Source organism: Kwoniella dejecticola, chromosome 5 (assembly GCF_000512565.2).
Source record: "Kwoniella dejecticola CBS 10117 chromosome 5, complete sequence".
Classification (NCBI taxonomy): Eukaryota; Fungi; Basidiomycota; class Tremellomycetes; order Tremellales; family Cryptococcaceae; genus Kwoniella; species Kwoniella dejecticola.
In genome coordinates this window covers 1,931,294-1,947,539 of record NC_089305.1, presented here as the reverse complement: position 1 = coordinate 1,947,539, position 16,246 = coordinate 1,931,294, and the positions used below count along the sequence as shown (strand labels likewise).

Here is a 16,246-nt window from a genome sequence, read left to right as displayed (position 1 = left end):
CGCTCAACCGCTCATTTGTCGGACCATGTAGGTTTTCTCTTCTCGGCAAACGCAGCCATTCCTACGAACCAAAAAGTACAGATTAGCTGTGTTGTGACGCCCAATCTTGACTCATCCTTCGTCCTTATCGGTCAGCTACTCACCCTCTTTCTGATCCTGAGTAGCGAATAATTGCTGGAACAATCGTCTTTCAAGTCTCAGACCTTGTTCCAAAGGCAGATCGAGGGCTAAGCGACACATCGAGTAATCAGCAATTCCGGCTTACGCGTCCGTATATATTCAGACGGTGCAGATGAAGTACATGGCAAGAAGCGGAATACTCGACTCGAGAATATACTCACAAGCGTTCACAGCCTCTTTCCCAGCCTGCACAGCGACCTTCCCGAAACCCGCAATCGTCTCCGCGACTTTCACAGCCTCTTCTACAACACTTTCTCCATCCTCCGTGACTCTGCTGACCAGCCCCCATCGCTCAGCAGTGACCCCGTCGATCTTGCGGCCGGTGAGAACCATATCCATAGCTCGTACTTTCCCGACGAGGGATGTGAGTCGTTGAGAACCGCCCATACCTGGGATAATACCGAGAGTAATCTCTGGTTGACCGAAAGTGGCTTTGGGTGTTGCTATTAAGATGTCGCATAGCATGGCTAATTCACAACCGCCTCCGAGCTGAATAATCGATACATAGGGGTATCAGATCAGCGATTGCGGAACAATTGTACATGTATATGTGAGTCATACTCGGCCTGAGTGAGAAATGAGGAGAAGGAAGAGAAACAGGATGATAGCAAGGAAGGCAGAGGAGAAAGGTGAACTCACGGCGTATCCTGCCACAGCTCCAACGATCGGTTTGCGGACAGAGGCGACCTTGTTCCATGATCCGAGGAAGTTGGTAGTGTATGCTTCGGCGACTATCGGAGTATACCGAGTGTCAGTGATTACTCTTGTGACCTGAGTTGCGATCATGTGGGGAGGCACCCGAAACATTTGAAAGAAGCAAGGCAAAAAAGATGTTTGAAACAGAGAGAGCGGGAGCCGAGAATAGCAAGCAGCAGACAAAACCGGTAAGGAGGTCATAGTGAACATCTCTCATGTTGACATAGGAGGTCATCATGGAACACCACTCACACTCTTTATCCTTCATCTCCTTGATATCAGCCCCCGCAGCGAAATTCTTCTCTCCACCGGTGATGACGATAGCTCGTACCGAGTCGTCCGCTTCTGCTTTCTCCAGCTCGGCATTGAGAGCTTGGAACAGGGGTGTAGAAAGGGCGTTCAAGGCTTTTGGTCGGTTCAGAGTCAGAATTGATACTTTGTTGGAAGATGATCTGGATGAAAGGACCAAAGAGTCGGTAGCGGCTCCTGAAGAGGATGAAGCGGAAGAAGACATGGCTCGAAGTTGTAGTTGGAGAGTTGGGATTGTCGATGTTTTGAGGATGGTTCGGGATAGCATTTCTACGCTGCTGGACGGCTTTGAGGTTGTCTTTGTAGACGTCAATGGGTCTGCTATTGGTCTATGTCCTCTTCTTGATGTTTAGTTGCTGTTGAGGTGGATGTTCTGGGGATGTTGTCTGGGTCATGTCACGCATGATACGATGCCTTCAACCGCTTATATACTCATTCTACCCGGATGCGCCACGTGTCCTGACTTGGGCTCGCAAGCGAGAGAAAACGCCGATATTTGATTCCGCTTTTCCACCCTTGAGCTGGAGGAGCACATGGCAATGGGCATTGGCAAGATTTCGAGTCCAACGACAAAGACAGAAAGAACAATGAGCAGTTCAACAAGGTTAACAGAAACAAACTATCATACGTATCTCACTTCATATATCATCCGATCCTCATTCAAAAGACACATACGTCGTCAGCGACCCGAGCACGAGGTATACCGCTGCCATAGAAGAGACCTAATATCAGAATCGACTCGATTCAGACAGCTACGACTGGAAGGATAAAACGTTGGATCTGGCAACCATTTGATCATCGCTTGTATCGACAAACGGTCAAACAGAACAGAACCACTTTGCCACCCCCTTACACCATCGTAGAAGCAACTCAAGATGCCTCGGTTCTACCAAAACAAATACCCAGAGGTGAGCCCATTCTTCCGATCCGGAGACGTGCCAAGGGATCTTCAGCTGACGATGAGATGTCCAATCTTCCCTATCCCTCATGATTCCAACTTTACTCTACTTGCCTATTTTATATCTACTGCAACCTCTCAGGTCGACCAACTGGTCATGGTCCAGGTGCAGTCCATCGAAGATATGGGAGCATACGTGAAACTGGTGAGCAATGCCGTCTCAGTCTTAAGTTGAGGTGCGCCCAGCTAATTATTGTTCTCCTGTCAAGCTCGAATACGATAACATCGAAGGAATGATCCTGCTATCTGAATTGTCTCGAAGACGTATTCGATCGGTCCAGAAGTTGATCAGAGTAGGCAGGAATGAGGTGGTAGTGGTCATGCGTGTGGATCCTGATAAGGGTGAGTGCCTGCGAACTGCGTGTTCCTTTTCGTCTCGATGCACTAGAGGGTCTGGTCGTGTAAAGATGCTAATGCGTGATATCGTTCTCCTCCTCTCTCTTCGTCTATGCCCTCTGACCATACTTCGCCTGGTACTCAACAACCTACGATACGACATGTCACTTGCGAATCCTATCATTTCGCTCATATCCTATCTCCACATAAATAGGTTACATCGATCTATCCAAGCGAAGAGTGTCGGCTGAAGAAGTGGTCAAGTGCGAAGAACAATACGAGAAGGGTAAAGCAGTCGACTCGATCTTGACTCAAGTAGCGAAGAAGAGAGGTGTCTCCCCTGAATCGTTATATGAGAAAATCGCTTGGCCATTGCACAAGCAATATGGACATTCGTATGAGGCGTTCAAGGCTTCTATCAGGTGGGTCTGTGTTTCTTCACGCCTTCACGCCTTCACGAATATGTTCGATGTCCGGTACGCGGCGAGATATGCGATCATCATGTCCGATGCGAGTATAATTACACTTGACAGGGCCTACTGAAAAGGTGACGGGGAAGATGGCGAGGGGCAGCTGTGTGATGGTGGTGCAAAATGCGCATGAGCCGAATCGATAGCTGATGTCCTCGTTTTCCTGGCGACACAGCGAACCAGAAGCGATATTCGGATCTTTGACATTGGACGAAGAAACCCTCAACGACCTAAAATCCGCCATTGCCAGAAGATTGACCCCGAAACCGGTAAAAGTCCGAGCGGACATAGAAGTGAAGTGTTTCTCGTATAACGGTATCGACGCTATAAAACGAGCTTTGACTGCGGGAGAACAATTGTCGACGGAAGAGATCCCGATCAAAGTGCGATTAGTAGCTCCGCCGCTTTACGTCATGTCGACCACCTCGACGGACAAGGCTGGAGCGATCGAGTTGATGGAGAAGGCCGTAGAGGTTATTGGGGAGAGTATCACGAAGGAGAAGGGAGATATGACGATTAAGATGAAGGTGAGTTCTGGTTCTGGCCTTGGTCCTGTCTCTGGCTGCCGTTCTGGGCTTCAAAACCTTTTATTCGGCTTGATGGAGTTTTCTTGCCGTCCTTCCGCCGTGAAAGACTGGAACAAGGAGAGAAGGAAAAGAAGGAGGATGGGTATCGCTCAATCGCCTTGCATCCTTGTCGAAACGATCTTTCAAGGGTCTAAACTAAAATACTGTTCTGAATATTTTGCTGATGATCTGATCCCATTGTAGCCCAAGGTCGTATCCGAGACCGAAGATGCAGAGCTCAAAGCCCTCATGGAACGATTTGAAGCTGCCAATATGGATGTTGCGGGAGATGATGACTCTGAGGATGATGATGAATAGATCAGAGGACGACGTGTATCTTAGGGGATGCCCTATGAAGAGCAAGATGGAAGCTGGGAAACCGATAGATAGAGAGGGCGGGCCGAACGAGCATGATATCCTGCATTTTGTGTATATGTCGAACTTGAATGCATAACATGGATAAGCTATCTTCCATCCGCATCCGACCCACTCTCACTACGACCGCACAAAGTAGAATCGTATTCGATCGTCTGAGTATCAGTTGCCAAATTATGGATCAGTGATCACACAGAGTGATGTGAATAAATAAGCACACAGAATGGTGTGTGGACTCCATTTTGTATGCGATGCTCATATGTATACAATTGGCAGACGGCAAACTCATTGAGTCGGCGTAAGCTTGCAAAGAGGAAAACAAAAAGCAAAAAACCGAGGACCGGAAGGGCAAAACCCAAAAAAATCTTGGAGAAGCAGGGAATTGAACCCGGTACCTCGTCAAATCAACTTCAGAAGAGATGCTAATGACGCGCTCTGCCAAATGAGCTACATCCCCAATTGGATGTTGGGGCTGTGTTTGACAACATCATATTCACTATCAAAGAAAAATCTGTGATTGGTGACTACATATCTTGATCGGCGCGGCGAATCAAGCTTCAGTGATAGTATTTGGATGCGAAGTGTATCGATCTGAGAGTGTCCAGATCGTCCTTTCAGCTCAAATGGATATATTACAGATGTTACAGGATATATGGCTAATTAAACAATTTACAATGCTCATCTAGGATCTTCTTGAGTTTCTTCGGTCGTTTGTTTGGTATCAACGCCAGTGCCGTCGGTATATTTTCACTAATCGCCCAAGACATGCATAAGTCATTGGATTTCTCAAGTCAAGTCCAGTTCGAGTGGACCGACGACTCACGGTTGTTCGATCCACAGATGATATGGTATCGGGTTATTCATCTCATCGATCTTACGGACTATACTCCGCAGAGACGTTTCGTCGGGCACCTATCGGAATAAAAGTCATGAAGTAATCGGGTTGCGCAATCAGCACAGAGCGGGGACCGCGAGAATTCAGGTAGTATGTATCGCGCTCACCTCTAGAACTACCTTTCTCATTCCCTCCCAACCTCGCCCATCTTCACCTTCTAAATACCGACGCACGTCCGGATGATCTCGATATTTATGCAAGACGGCAGTTGATGCGTGTGCTGATTGAGCTAATAATGGGCCGATGGGCCACTTGTGTACCTGCAACGAATGGATCATAATCATTGAAGTCAGTATATGTCTAGCTGCGATATTTGAACATCGTACGGACAATCCCGGCTGGATCACTTTTTATGATCGACAATTGGAGTCAGTGAAGATTGTGACGCACAGTAAGTAAGTCACGCCGTATGATGATTTGCATAACTAGTCCAGTGGATCTCGGGGGTTCCCTTCCGGCCTCAGGCTCGACCACCGTCGTGCCGGCATCAGAATTGGTGTTGGAGCTCGACATGAGTCGTATAGACTTGACGTGTGTTTCGTGGAGTCTGAGCGCCTGCAGGGATGAAGTCGGAGAGGAGACTCGTACAGCGGACCGAACTTTGTATATGGACTTCAAGAGCATGTATCGTTTATCTCGAAGCACGGTATGAGATGATGCGTGTGTAAGAGCGACATATCAAAACCTACAAATTTACAAAGCACTCCCTAGATGAACTTCATGCAAAACAGAAATCTAGAACAACAAACCGAATACGGGGCCTCCGCCTCCACTCCGCCTAGTCGTCTCGATGTCGTCCTGCATCTGATGGGAAGACCATAGGGCCAGATGATGGAAAGCCTATGCGACAAAATTTCTTGACCTCTAGTACATGAGTTGAACACACTCGCGCATGAGGTTTTGTCCCCTCGGATACACTTGAGAGGTGACACAACAAACGCGACATGACCGATCTTCGTCGTCGGCAAGCTCCTCCTCCTTTGGAACAACCAATCTCACCAATACCTCAGTTTGCCGGGGCTCAGCGAAGGACCTTGAGCAAGTCATGGCGTCCTCCAAAGACTATCGTCCTCCTATTGCTGGCACTTGGAGTTACGGGGGTATACGTGTACCTCTCGAGCATATTGGAAAATATCCCATTTTTCGCTTCGAGGTTGACGAGTGGTAGTCAAAACCACCAGGGATTCAAGAAGATCAGACCGCACGATGAGAGTACGAGTTTACCAGAAGGATTGGTATATGGACATGCGGATTTCCAGGATGGGCGGAGTCGGACTTGTAGGCTTGAATTTGCGCAGCCTGAAAGCGAGGGATGTGCGTGGGTTAATGTCAATCTGGGCAATGGAGGGTGAGTCAGTCTCACACTGAATTCTCAACTCACCTTCTCTGCTGTGCTTCTTGTACTTCAACTGGCTGACGAGTCCACTTAATAGCCCTGAGCCTAATTTGAGCGGTGGTAAGATTCTCGTTCTTCCATTCTGATGTGCTTTGGAGAAGCAGCTGCGAATTCATTTATAACGAGACTGACTTTTCCCGCTTAGGCATGATACCTGCGGTAGCGCCTCCGTTCGGGATGACGCGATGGACCCCTCAAACAAGGGAGAATTGTAAGTCGACCGCCTTCTTGTCTGTAGCCAAATAGCAGCTGACTTATGGTTGCTTTCAAACAGACGTCTCGATGTGCCCATACAATCAGACTGATAGCAAAATACATGGACTGATTGGGACACATCAACCGGCAATATGGATGGGTGAGCGAAAGCCTCTACTCACGTGCTCGTCGAGCTGGGGCTAACACGAGAGTGGCTGATCATTCTATCCGCAGGCGAGTCCGGTTCTGTTGAGATCCATGCGTCCCTTGGACGTGTCATCACGGACTTCCAAAAGAGAGGTCTACCGTTCAAGAGGAAAGACGAATATGCCAGTGCGAACTATTATAGGAATTTGCTGGATGCTGGACAAGATGGGAAAGTTGAAATCGAGATGTCAGCTTGTGAGCACTTGCGCGTTTCTCTAGAAGCTGTTTATGTCCTGCGGGAAGTTGACCTTCACGAGTCCTGGGATTGATGTCTGATCGCAGCGTCAAGAGTCGGCCATATTCGATACACTTTCCATCCCACTTCTGCGACTGCCAAAGTCAATCCACATGTAGTTCTGCAGGCAAGTAGGAAGACGTGGATATTGCATGGGGATCAGCCCGACGACAAAGTGCCGTACCTCCCCAAAGGACATATCGAGATCGATATAGGGAATCAAGAGGTCAGAGGATGGAACGATGAGAGACAAGAGTGAGTAACTCAGTCACCTAGCTAGTCGAAAGCTGAACAAAGCTAAGTTATCATGCGAATCAGTCATGTCTTGGTAGGGGATGAGCTCCCTGCGAAGGGTTTCAAGTCGTACTTTGTCGCTCAGTTCTCGCAACCATTCACCCATGGAGCTATATCTCATTCTGGCATGATTGAACCTGATGTCTTGAAAGGAGACGGGGAAGTCTTGGCTGGATACGTGCAATTTGAAGAGGGCACGCCCGAAGTCGAAGTCAGAGTTGGAGTCAGTTTTATCAGTTTCGAACAGGCTAGTCGGTGAGTTTCGAGTATCTTTGAGCAGCAATCGGTCTTCCTTGTCGAAGTCCTTCTGTGAACTCACCATCTGGGACACGTCAAAAAATTTGAACCTGAACTTGATTTATCATGTAGGAATATCGACCTTGAGATACCCCAGGGCCAGACCCTCGCTCGGACATCCCAACGGACCCGCTCGGAATGGGCTGAGAAACTCGATTTACTGTCAGTGGAAGGCGCGACTCCATCGAATCTGACGGTACTTTACACATCTTTCGCGCATACCTTGGTATATCCCTATGAGATTTCCGAGCCTACTCCGAACGGTCCAGCGTATTATTCGGGATACCTCGACAAGGTAGTTCCCGGGACTAGCTATTCGGGATACTCGATATGGGATACGTTCAGAGCGCAGTCTGCTTGGCTGATCTTGGTGGCTCCTGAGCGAGTGGGCGCGATGATCCAATCGATGATGCAGGATTATAGGGAAGGGGGATGGTTGCCCATGTGGAAGAATATCGTGGAGACTAATATCATGGTGGGGAGTCATGCGGATAGTATGATTGCGCAAGCTATGAAGATAGGTACGTTCGTCTTAGTCTCAGCTTCACTTTCACTTTCACTTTTGCACTTGTGACCATTCCTGTGTCCTGTCTGGCCTGCGTCATGAGCGTTATAGATCAAACTCATGAAGCCTTCAATCTCTAATGGGGGAATCAAGTCACTGATCGAAATTGGGATTCGCAGGTGTCCAAGGCTTCGATTACGACGAGGCTTGGCAAGCTGTAAGGAAGAACGCTTTCACTCCCCCCGATAGGGACACTGAACTTCGGTGAGTATATCGCACATACGACGACGGCATCTTACTCCCGTGGCTGTCAGTTGATGTCTCTTCCTTCATGTGTTGGAAACACAGCTTCGGAGACAGGGAAGAAGGAACACCACAAGAAGTCCGAGCTGGTCTAACAGAATATATGAAGCTGGGATATGTGGCGGATGACCTGCATACAGAGTCGGGAAGCAGAACGTTGAACTATGCGTGTGAGCGAGACTATTCTCTTCAGTTCCTGCTCTTCGCTATCCAATTCCTGCGCTTTTATCAACACGAGCCTGGAAAGGCTACCAACACCTGATGGTTGCTCCTGCCTCGATGCTAATGCTGCCTCTCGATTCGTTATGACAGATGACGATCACGCAACATCGATCGTAGCTTCTCTCGTAGGTGCAGAAGAAGTTGCGAAAGTCCTTCGAGAACGCGCGAAGAATTATAGGTATTTGTATAATTCCAAAACAGGTCATATGGAAGCTCGCAATAGTGATAGGTCTTGGGCTGGCTCAGAGAAAGGCTGGACAGAGGGCGATCATTGGGCATACACTCTAGACGTGATGGTGAGTCATAAACGATTCTGATAGATGTCGAAAAATGCCATGAGATCTGCAAGACGAACAGCTAATACCTCTTAATTGGATCTAGCATGACGTTCCTGGTCTGATCGATCTGATGGGTGGAAAAGATAAATTGGTAGAGTTCCTAGATAAGCATTTCGAGGGTGGACATAATCTGCATACGAACGAACCCTCCCATCATATTGTGAGTCCGAGATTCTAAGTTTCTGATCGTCCAATGTCACAGATACGGAGAAGGATTGAAGCGAGACAAAGTGTGCGAATGTTGAGACTGACCAGTGACTTGACCGTTGGCTTTATAACCTTGTTCAGCCGTATATTTACATCTTGGCTGGCCAGCCTCATAAAACGCAAGAATGGGTGAGAAGGATCGGCGAATCGGACTATAATCATACGGCGGACGGGCTCTCGGGTAACGAGGATTGCGGTCAGATGTCGGCTTGGTATCTCTTCTCAGCTATGGGGCTGTATCCTGGTAAGCATTTTGCTCAGCCTGTCTGCGAGACAGAATATGGTTCTCCGTATGGCAGTGCACTGTGAATCCCAGATTGGTCTTAGCTGATTGCGTGGGGTACGGCTAGTCGATCCTGCAAATGCGACTTATGTTCTGGGCGCACCGTTCTTCGATACTCTCACCCTCCGATTACCGGATTCAGGCAAACGCATAGAAGTATTGGCGAAAGGGGCAAGTTCGAATCTACGGTTTGTCAAGAACTTGAGAGTGAATGGGCGTGATCAGAAGGATGTGGTAGTCGATCATAACCTATTGAGCGGAGGTGGGCGATGGGAATGGGAGATGAAAGGAGATCATCAAGTGTGGGGGATGTGAGCCCACGTAAGGTTATGATCATGGTGGTACTAAATAGAGCATTCAAACTGAATGCATGACGTACGATCATGGTTATATCTTCGATGCGGATGATTTCTGTTTCTGCAAGAGCACTACGGAATTTATCCAAAGTGGGATCCAGATCGCATATACCCCGATAGGCCAAGTCAAATTACCGAATTCTACCCAATCTTTCTGTAAATCCAGATCGTTCCAAACTTGACTGCGCAGTACCAGAAGCAATAATCCAGGTTGAGTTAGAGCGAGTACGACCAAGCCTGGTATTTCAGGTAGTGTGAGGTATGCGATGGAAAGGAGAGCGAGGAAAATCGCCTGAGGGAAATTTAACATTGCTAAAGTGGGTATTAACGCGCCGTAGAGTAATAAGATCAAGGATTTTGCAGATCTCCTATCTCCGTGTGCATTTCTCCGCCCATTTTCACCACCGCTCTCGTTTCCGATTTTGTCCTTCGGGTTGAAGTATTGCATCTGGATCACGGGAATGGCCATGAGCATGACTGGATGTAAGTTGCTTATCCAAGCCACAAGGGACACAAGGAATCCAGGTAAGATGTATATCAAACCCTGTAGAGGATTTGGACAGTCGAATCCGCCGATAGTCAAGCTAGCGCCTAGTAGGACGGCTGAAGGGAGATATTGGCCGACGGGAATGAAGTTCCATGGACGAGGTAGAAGGTAGAAAAAGTAGGAAGCGTGTAGACGCTCGAGGAGGTTGTTGAAGGATCGTAATGTTGCTTCGACGGATTTGCCGAGGGAATGAAAGCCGTGAGGACCGGTAGCAGGGGTGCAGTACATCGTCAAAGAGTCGATTCGGTGTCTGCGAAGAAGAATGGATTGAGGGATTTAGCATGAGTGCCAATAGCGCCGAGAAAGGAATTTTTAGAGCGGATCATTCATTTAAATAGAAGTCATGGAGAGGCATATTGGGGCGGTGAATGCGAAATTGGGGCGAATGCGAAATGGGAGATGGAAGGCGGAGAAAGCGTAGACCAGACGAAAAAGAAAATCCAAGGGCGGATCATTGATTCAAAAAGAAGTCATGGAGAGGCGGGATAAAAGCGGTGAATGCGAAGTGGAAGATGAAAGGCGGAGAAACGATAGACGAAATGCGAGACACTCACCTCGCAAGTACACCATGACCAGCACTAACTCTACCAGTAATCATGTACCCGAAATGATGTAAAAGGTGTTTCGCACCCAGCAGATATTTGCCGAACCATTCTGGACCGATATCTGGCACGTCGTCGGGAATATTATGGAATCTAGTAGGTACACCTCCGGAGAAGTGGGATGTTCGCTGGACCGCATTGATGACATCTTGATTAGGTAATCGACCATTTATGCCCTCTAGTGCAACTCACCGTTAACAGTCAATACAATGAAAGGTAATAAGGCCTCTACAAGAGGTGACTTACCATAAAACAACCCGATATGGGAGAAAGAATGACCCGGATAATCGATGTTCAGCCCGTTCCAAATGACGCCAGTGAAGAGACTATGATAATTCCGCATGAAATCTTCCAGTCCTTCCATATACCCTTCGCCGACTACGAGTATGATATCGAATGCCCAGTGATTTTGACCTATTTTCAGTAATTCACCAGACTTGTATCAGCGATGAGGACTCCTAGGCACTCTTTCTTGGCCTTGTGAAGACCTTGATATTAGCTAGCAGAAGTGACCTACCCCTCAGAAAGTCACTCATGGCTAGTAAAGTCGCTACTCCCCTCAGATTCGGTGTCCCATCTCGAGATACCCAGTTGGACGACACAAGGATACTTTCGGTACCCTTAGATCTCGGCGGTTTGACATGCGCCCAAGTGGACTTTGTGGTATTTGCAGTGTCAAGACCCGAAGCAGAGAAGGTGTTCTGCAGGTACGCTGTGCGTCTAGGGGAAATAACACATTTGATTAGCGAATCTCATGTATTTAGACTGATGATGAAGCAGAAACCCGGCGTACTCCTCAAAAGTAGAATTGACACTTCGTTCGAGATCGCCCAAATATAGATCTGCTTTATGTACATTGTCCCAGTCAAATTTCGTATTGACCTGGTAGCGATAATCTGGTTCAGCTCCTCGTATAGATGTCCTCGGAAGCATGGGCTACGAACTTACTTGAGCAGGCTGTAAAGCATGTTCGTCCACATAATTCCCCTTCCACAACCGTTCAAGCGGCAACGCAAAGAGCCATAGTACCCCTATAGTCGCTAGCAGAAACCTGTACAACCCATCAGCTTCCATCTACACACGGGCACACATGTTGAATATACCGCATAAGGGGTATCTTATCCCAAACCAAGCCCAAAACCCTCTTCCGCCTAGCTATAGTCTTGGAAACGCTGACATGCTCTCGAGTGAAGTTGACGTTCTTCATGTCAGGAGGCGGGCCTACATCGCGCCTGCGCAGTCTTGATAGCATGATGCACTGGCCTTGTCTGTGATGATACTGCTATACGTGGTGAGATTCAACATTTCCCCTTCTATTGAAGGAAGTCAACATACTCGTACACTCGTACACGTAGTTGAGGTGGATTGCGGGGACTCCACGTGAATTGACGCGCTCGGACATTACCAGTACACCAGAGTTGACTGTATTCTGTATTGTACTGATGCACTTTCCTTCTTTCATTGCTCGCTGCTTCCCATCTTATCTTTACCGCACCATGTCCAATGATCTAGCACTGGTAGCACAGGTCTAATTTGCCCCCAGAATGCCGCCTAAGAAGGGTATACAGCCCGATTGGAGCTGGATACCGAATATTACCTCACCGGATGACATCACTCCTCAACATCGTAGACGGGCAGCTGGACTCGGGGACTTGATACCTTGTCCCCTCGGCTACAGCTTCGAGACTGTTCCGAAGGGCGGAGAAGGAAATGATGATGAGATCCTGGAGGTGGATAAGCTGGGGAAAGAGAAGGCACCTGTGAAAAAGGTCAATGGTTGTACTAGGAAGGGGTGTAAGAATAATCCGAGATGTTATAACCATCTAGGTGCCGTAGCAGTGAGTGAACCCCAATTTATGCTCAATTCAACAGATACTATATCTGACATGATGCCGTGATATGGGCATCTCATGTCAGATCCTTCTTCCTGAAGCCAAAGCCTTTTTTATCAACAAACATGCAGGAGATATACCGACAGAAAGAGAAGGTCCGGCGGGTCTGAGGAATTTAGGGGCGACTTGCTATGCGAACGCTTTCCTTCAGCTATGGTACCATAATGTAGCTTTCAGAAATGGCGTATACAATTGTGTCACGTCAGATGTGAGTCCTCACAATGTGTCAAGCTGCTTAGCTGATGCTCGTACGAAGACGACACCACTGTATCAGCTAGCTATGGTATTCGGGATGCTTCAGCATTCGAATAGACAAATAGTTGATCCGATGGGCCTTATAGAAGCGTTGAGGCTGGAGAAAGGAAACCAACAAGATGCAGCAGAGTAAGTTAGCTGTGTTAAGATACGATGCCTCTCAGCTGACTAGGCTTTAGGTTCTCAAAGTTATTTATGTCTGTCCTTGCTTCTGAATTTGCCAAGCACCCGGATGCGAAGATACGTTCCTTCATGAAGGACCAATTCGAGGGAGAGATGGAGTACGTCACAACTTGTGAATGCGGCTATGAAAGCAAGACAACCAGTCAGTCTTTTTGATCTGAATGACTTGATTGACAAAGAAAGGAACAAGCTGATATCGGCGATGTCAGACACTTTCCTCGAACTCGAGTTGAATCTGAGAGACAAATCGACCTTATCAGACTGCCTATCTGCCCTTAAAAATCCCGAGATCCTCGAGGGCGATAACCTCTACAATTGTCCGGCATGTATGAGAAAGCGAGAAGCGACACGAGAGCAGAGACCTACACGTTACCCGCCAGTCCTACATATGGCATTGATGCGATTTGTTTTCGACGCCAAAACGATGTCACGGCGAAAGAGTCCCGCTTCAATTACGTACCCCAAGCAGATTGATCTCGGAGGACAGAGCTATGAATTGAGAGCTGTCATCACGCACGAAGGGAAAAGCGTAAGTCATATTCAAGACGATTAACTGATGTGAGCTGATGCGGATGTCTGCTCAGGCTCATCATGGGCATTTTATTTGCGAAGTATACGACGAATCGTGAATATCAGTCACTGACTCTAGAATCAGGAGCTTGAGATTGAAATACTCGAGACTGACTGTGCTTCCATCGTATTCGCAGGGCAGATATATGGCTCCTATGCAACGATGAGGAAGTCAAGAACCTATCCGATCGGCCGGTGAAAAAACCCCGACTAGCTTTGAAGCTGGACGATGATGTACGAACCTCTAAAGATGCCTATATGCTGGTATACAAGCGTGAAGAAGCGGCGGAAGTCGTGTCTCAAGATCCTCCCTCATCTGTGGCGGATAAGATTCGGGCAAGCAACTCTTTCTTGGAGGAGGAAAAGTCAGAAATAGGCGTCAAGTGAGTAGTGATGTTCGTTGCCTCTTGGCGCAATTCCGCTTACTTGCTTGATATTATAGGCGAGAGCAACTGGAGGATGAGTTTGGACAGATCAATGGTATTCAAAGACATGTTTTGAGACTCTTACCGGGAGTAAGTGCCCAATAGTCCCAAAGCAGCACTTATAGCCTGAGCTAACGAGATTTTGTCAGACAGACCGCATCGTTCCGAGAGAGGCGCTATTCAAATTCCTTGATGCCGATTCGTTCACTGAGCTCCATCAACCATTCGATACATCATCAGTGACCTGCCAGCACGGAGGGATTGACCCTGAGAAGGTAGACGCAACGATGCTGATCTCTGAAGACGCATTCGACCAGATACAGCTTCTCAATGAGTGTGCTCAGCTTGACATTTGTGCGATCTGCATCGAGAACGAGGTCACACTGCGACAAAGTCAGAATGGCCTGCAACAGCAAGTTGAAACCTTTGAAGAAGCCAACCGAGATGGTGATCCGGAATACGTCATTCCGAAAGCATGGTATAACGAGTGGAAAGATGGGAATATGCCGCCTAACGTCCTACCGACGCATGAAGGTTTCACCTTGCTATGCGAACATGGCAACAGGCGAATTGTACTAAGGAATCAGCTCAAGAAAATTTGCATGCCTGTCACCGCTAGCGCTTTGGTCATCTTACGGTCTATAGTCGGGGATTTCGAGGCAATCGGATATGATCAAGAGGACTGTGAGGAATGTTCATCCTTGACAGAAGTCGATCAGGAAGTGAGAAGAGCTAGAGTCGCCGAGAGCAAGACCGATAGGACCATCAAGAAGTCACACTATAATCCGATGCCACCGGCCTTTGGTATGGACTACTTCGCTCTTCCGCCAGATTTCGTGGCAGAGTGGGACAAATACATGAAGGGGGATAGGGATCGGCCAAATCTGAATACGGGCATTTGCCCCCACCGTGGACTTGATTGGGACCCTCAGATGGAACGACGCCCGATAGTCGACTCGCACGGATGGACACTTCTGACTGAGAAGTGAGCGGCTGTCTTCCTGCCTGCCATTTTGATACCTGGCACGTTGCTTATGAATGATCTAGATATGGCGAGAAGGAACCGATCATCCTCCAATACGGGCCGAACACTCCTTCCGCGAATAAGACACACGTGGAGAAATTCAAGCCTGATATATGTCAGACTTGCTGTGTGGCCAGGTCAGTAGTTCAATCCTCTTCAACTGTCACAGGCCTTCGCAAAATTAGATTGACTGATCCGATTTTTAGACGAAATGACTTTGACGAAATCGATATCCCGATAATCCGAGTTCTTGCGCCGACATCAAGGAGCAACGGATCGACTTCGAAAACAACGAACGGCACCAACGGAACAACGACCAGAAAGGTATTGCAAAATGGTTTCAACAGAGGTATCGACCAAAACGCAATAGTCAATTCGAGACTGAGAAAAGGAAAAGGGGAATTCTCGTTCACCGGCTCGAAGGCGACATCGATCAAAGATCTGAAAGTTCACATAATGAACAAGACGCAGGGTCGACTGACGCCTATCCAGCAGAAATTGTATTATCAAGGCAATGAGCTGTCTTCGGAAGATACGATCGGAGGCATCTCGTTTTTACTGGGCGATCATTTGGAATTGGAGGAAGTAGTTGAAGCTATTGATATTGATGGAGACGATGTTGAGGCGGATGAGAGTTGTATTCAGAATGGACGTCGTAGAGCAGAAGGATTTGGTGGGACAGCGTTATTCGGACGTATCCGTGAGTGCCCCTGGCCCCTAATTGGACGGACTTGAAAACATCGTGCTTATCTCCTTTTATATCCTCTTTTCGGATCACACTCAGCATGTCCGGATTGCACGTTCGAGAATGACGGCGCGGCGGCATCGTGTGAGATGTGTATGAGGGTAAGCTCCACATTCATCAGCTTTCAGCCAGCTGATCAAATGCGCGGAGGCAATAGCTGACAAGGGTCAAACTTAGCCATTGAAAGTTGACGATATTTTATGACACGAAATTGACGAAGAAACACACAGCATGACACGACATGAGATGAGCTGAAATGACAACGCCCATGACGAACGATGCGTATCTGATCGTCAGAAGACGTGAATCGATATATCCCCTCCTGTATGACCGTCTATAGAGATACCCTGCAAATCTGTGATATCCGTATTTAACTCTGG

At 47.9% G+C, this 16,246-nt stretch overlaps 6 protein-coding genes and 1 non-coding gene across 7 annotated transcripts; 3 read left to right on the top strand and 4 right to left on the bottom strand.

Moving 5' to 3' along the window:
- Positions 1 to 11: 11 nt before the first annotated feature.
- Positions 12 to 1,453, bottom strand: I303_104823 (uncharacterized protein; the record flags this gene model as incomplete). The annotated part of the gene is made up of 5 exons (XM_018407506.1): positions 12 to 61; positions 144 to 227; positions 342 to 669; positions 820 to 911; positions 1,129 to 1,453. The coding sequence occupies 5 exons, from the start codon at positions 1,451 to 1,453 to the stop codon at positions 12 to 14; spliced, it is 879 nt and encodes a 292-aa protein (XP_018262717.1).
- Positions 1,454 to 2,060: 607 nt separating this feature from the next.
- I303_104822 (uncharacterized protein) lies at positions 2,061 to 3,833 on the top strand (the record flags this gene model as incomplete). The annotated part of the gene is made up of 6 exons (XM_018407507.1): positions 2,061 to 2,093; positions 2,226 to 2,288; positions 2,353 to 2,485; positions 2,694 to 2,901; positions 3,125 to 3,476; positions 3,720 to 3,833. The coding sequence occupies 6 exons, from the start codon at positions 2,061 to 2,063 to the stop codon at positions 3,831 to 3,833; spliced, it is 903 nt and encodes a 300-aa protein (XP_018262718.1).
- A 424-nt stretch (positions 3,834 to 4,257) lies between these two features.
- Positions 4,258 to 4,347, bottom strand: I303_104821. The gene has a single exon. It is a non-coding gene; the product is annotated as a tRNA-Ala (tRNA).
- Positions 4,348 to 4,546: 199 nt separating this feature from the next.
- Positions 4,547 to 5,298, bottom strand: I303_104820 (uncharacterized protein; the record flags this gene model as incomplete). Its single annotated transcript, XM_018407508.1, has 4 exons — positions 4,547 to 4,640; positions 4,714 to 4,802; positions 4,893 to 5,045; positions 5,176 to 5,298. The coding sequence occupies 4 exons, from the start codon at positions 5,296 to 5,298 to the stop codon at positions 4,547 to 4,549; spliced, it is 459 nt and encodes a 152-aa protein (XP_018262719.1).
- A 431-nt stretch (positions 5,299 to 5,729) lies between these two features.
- Positions 5,730 to 9,582, top strand: I303_104819 (uncharacterized protein; the record flags this gene model as incomplete). The annotated part of the gene is made up of 14 exons (XM_018407509.1): positions 5,730 to 6,133; positions 6,219 to 6,241; positions 6,327 to 6,392; positions 6,456 to 6,536; positions 6,611 to 6,778; positions 6,866 to 7,073; positions 7,137 to 7,367; positions 7,482 to 7,930; positions 8,094 to 8,178; positions 8,263 to 8,387; positions 8,530 to 8,735; positions 8,821 to 8,937; positions 9,066 to 9,228; positions 9,335 to 9,582. 14 exons carry the CDS (start codon positions 5,730 to 5,732, stop codon positions 9,580 to 9,582), a joined length of 2,574 nt encoding a protein of 857 aa, XP_018262720.1.
- A 72-nt stretch (positions 9,583 to 9,654) lies between these two features.
- I303_104818 (uncharacterized protein) lies at positions 9,655 to 12,024 on the bottom strand (the record flags this gene model as incomplete). Its single annotated transcript, XM_018407510.1, has 7 exons — positions 9,655 to 10,420; positions 10,725 to 10,950; positions 11,019 to 11,186; positions 11,290 to 11,492; positions 11,566 to 11,654; positions 11,721 to 11,823; positions 11,876 to 12,024. 7 exons carry the CDS (start codon positions 12,022 to 12,024, stop codon positions 9,655 to 9,657), a joined length of 1,704 nt encoding a protein of 567 aa, XP_018262721.1.
- Positions 12,025 to 12,316: 292 nt separating this feature from the next.
- On the top strand, positions 12,317 to 16,070 carry I303_104817 (uncharacterized protein; the record flags this gene model as incomplete). The annotated part of the gene is made up of 13 exons (XM_065969043.1): positions 12,317 to 12,610; positions 12,690 to 12,872; positions 12,921 to 13,048; positions 13,099 to 13,244; positions 13,312 to 13,631; positions 13,687 to 13,727; positions 13,810 to 14,055; positions 14,115 to 14,187; positions 14,247 to 15,082; positions 15,145 to 15,258; positions 15,328 to 15,821; positions 15,906 to 15,967; positions 16,044 to 16,070. 13 exons carry the CDS (start codon positions 12,317 to 12,319, stop codon positions 16,068 to 16,070), a joined length of 2,964 nt encoding a protein of 987 aa, XP_065825115.1.
- Positions 16,071 to 16,246: the final 176 nt, after the last annotated feature.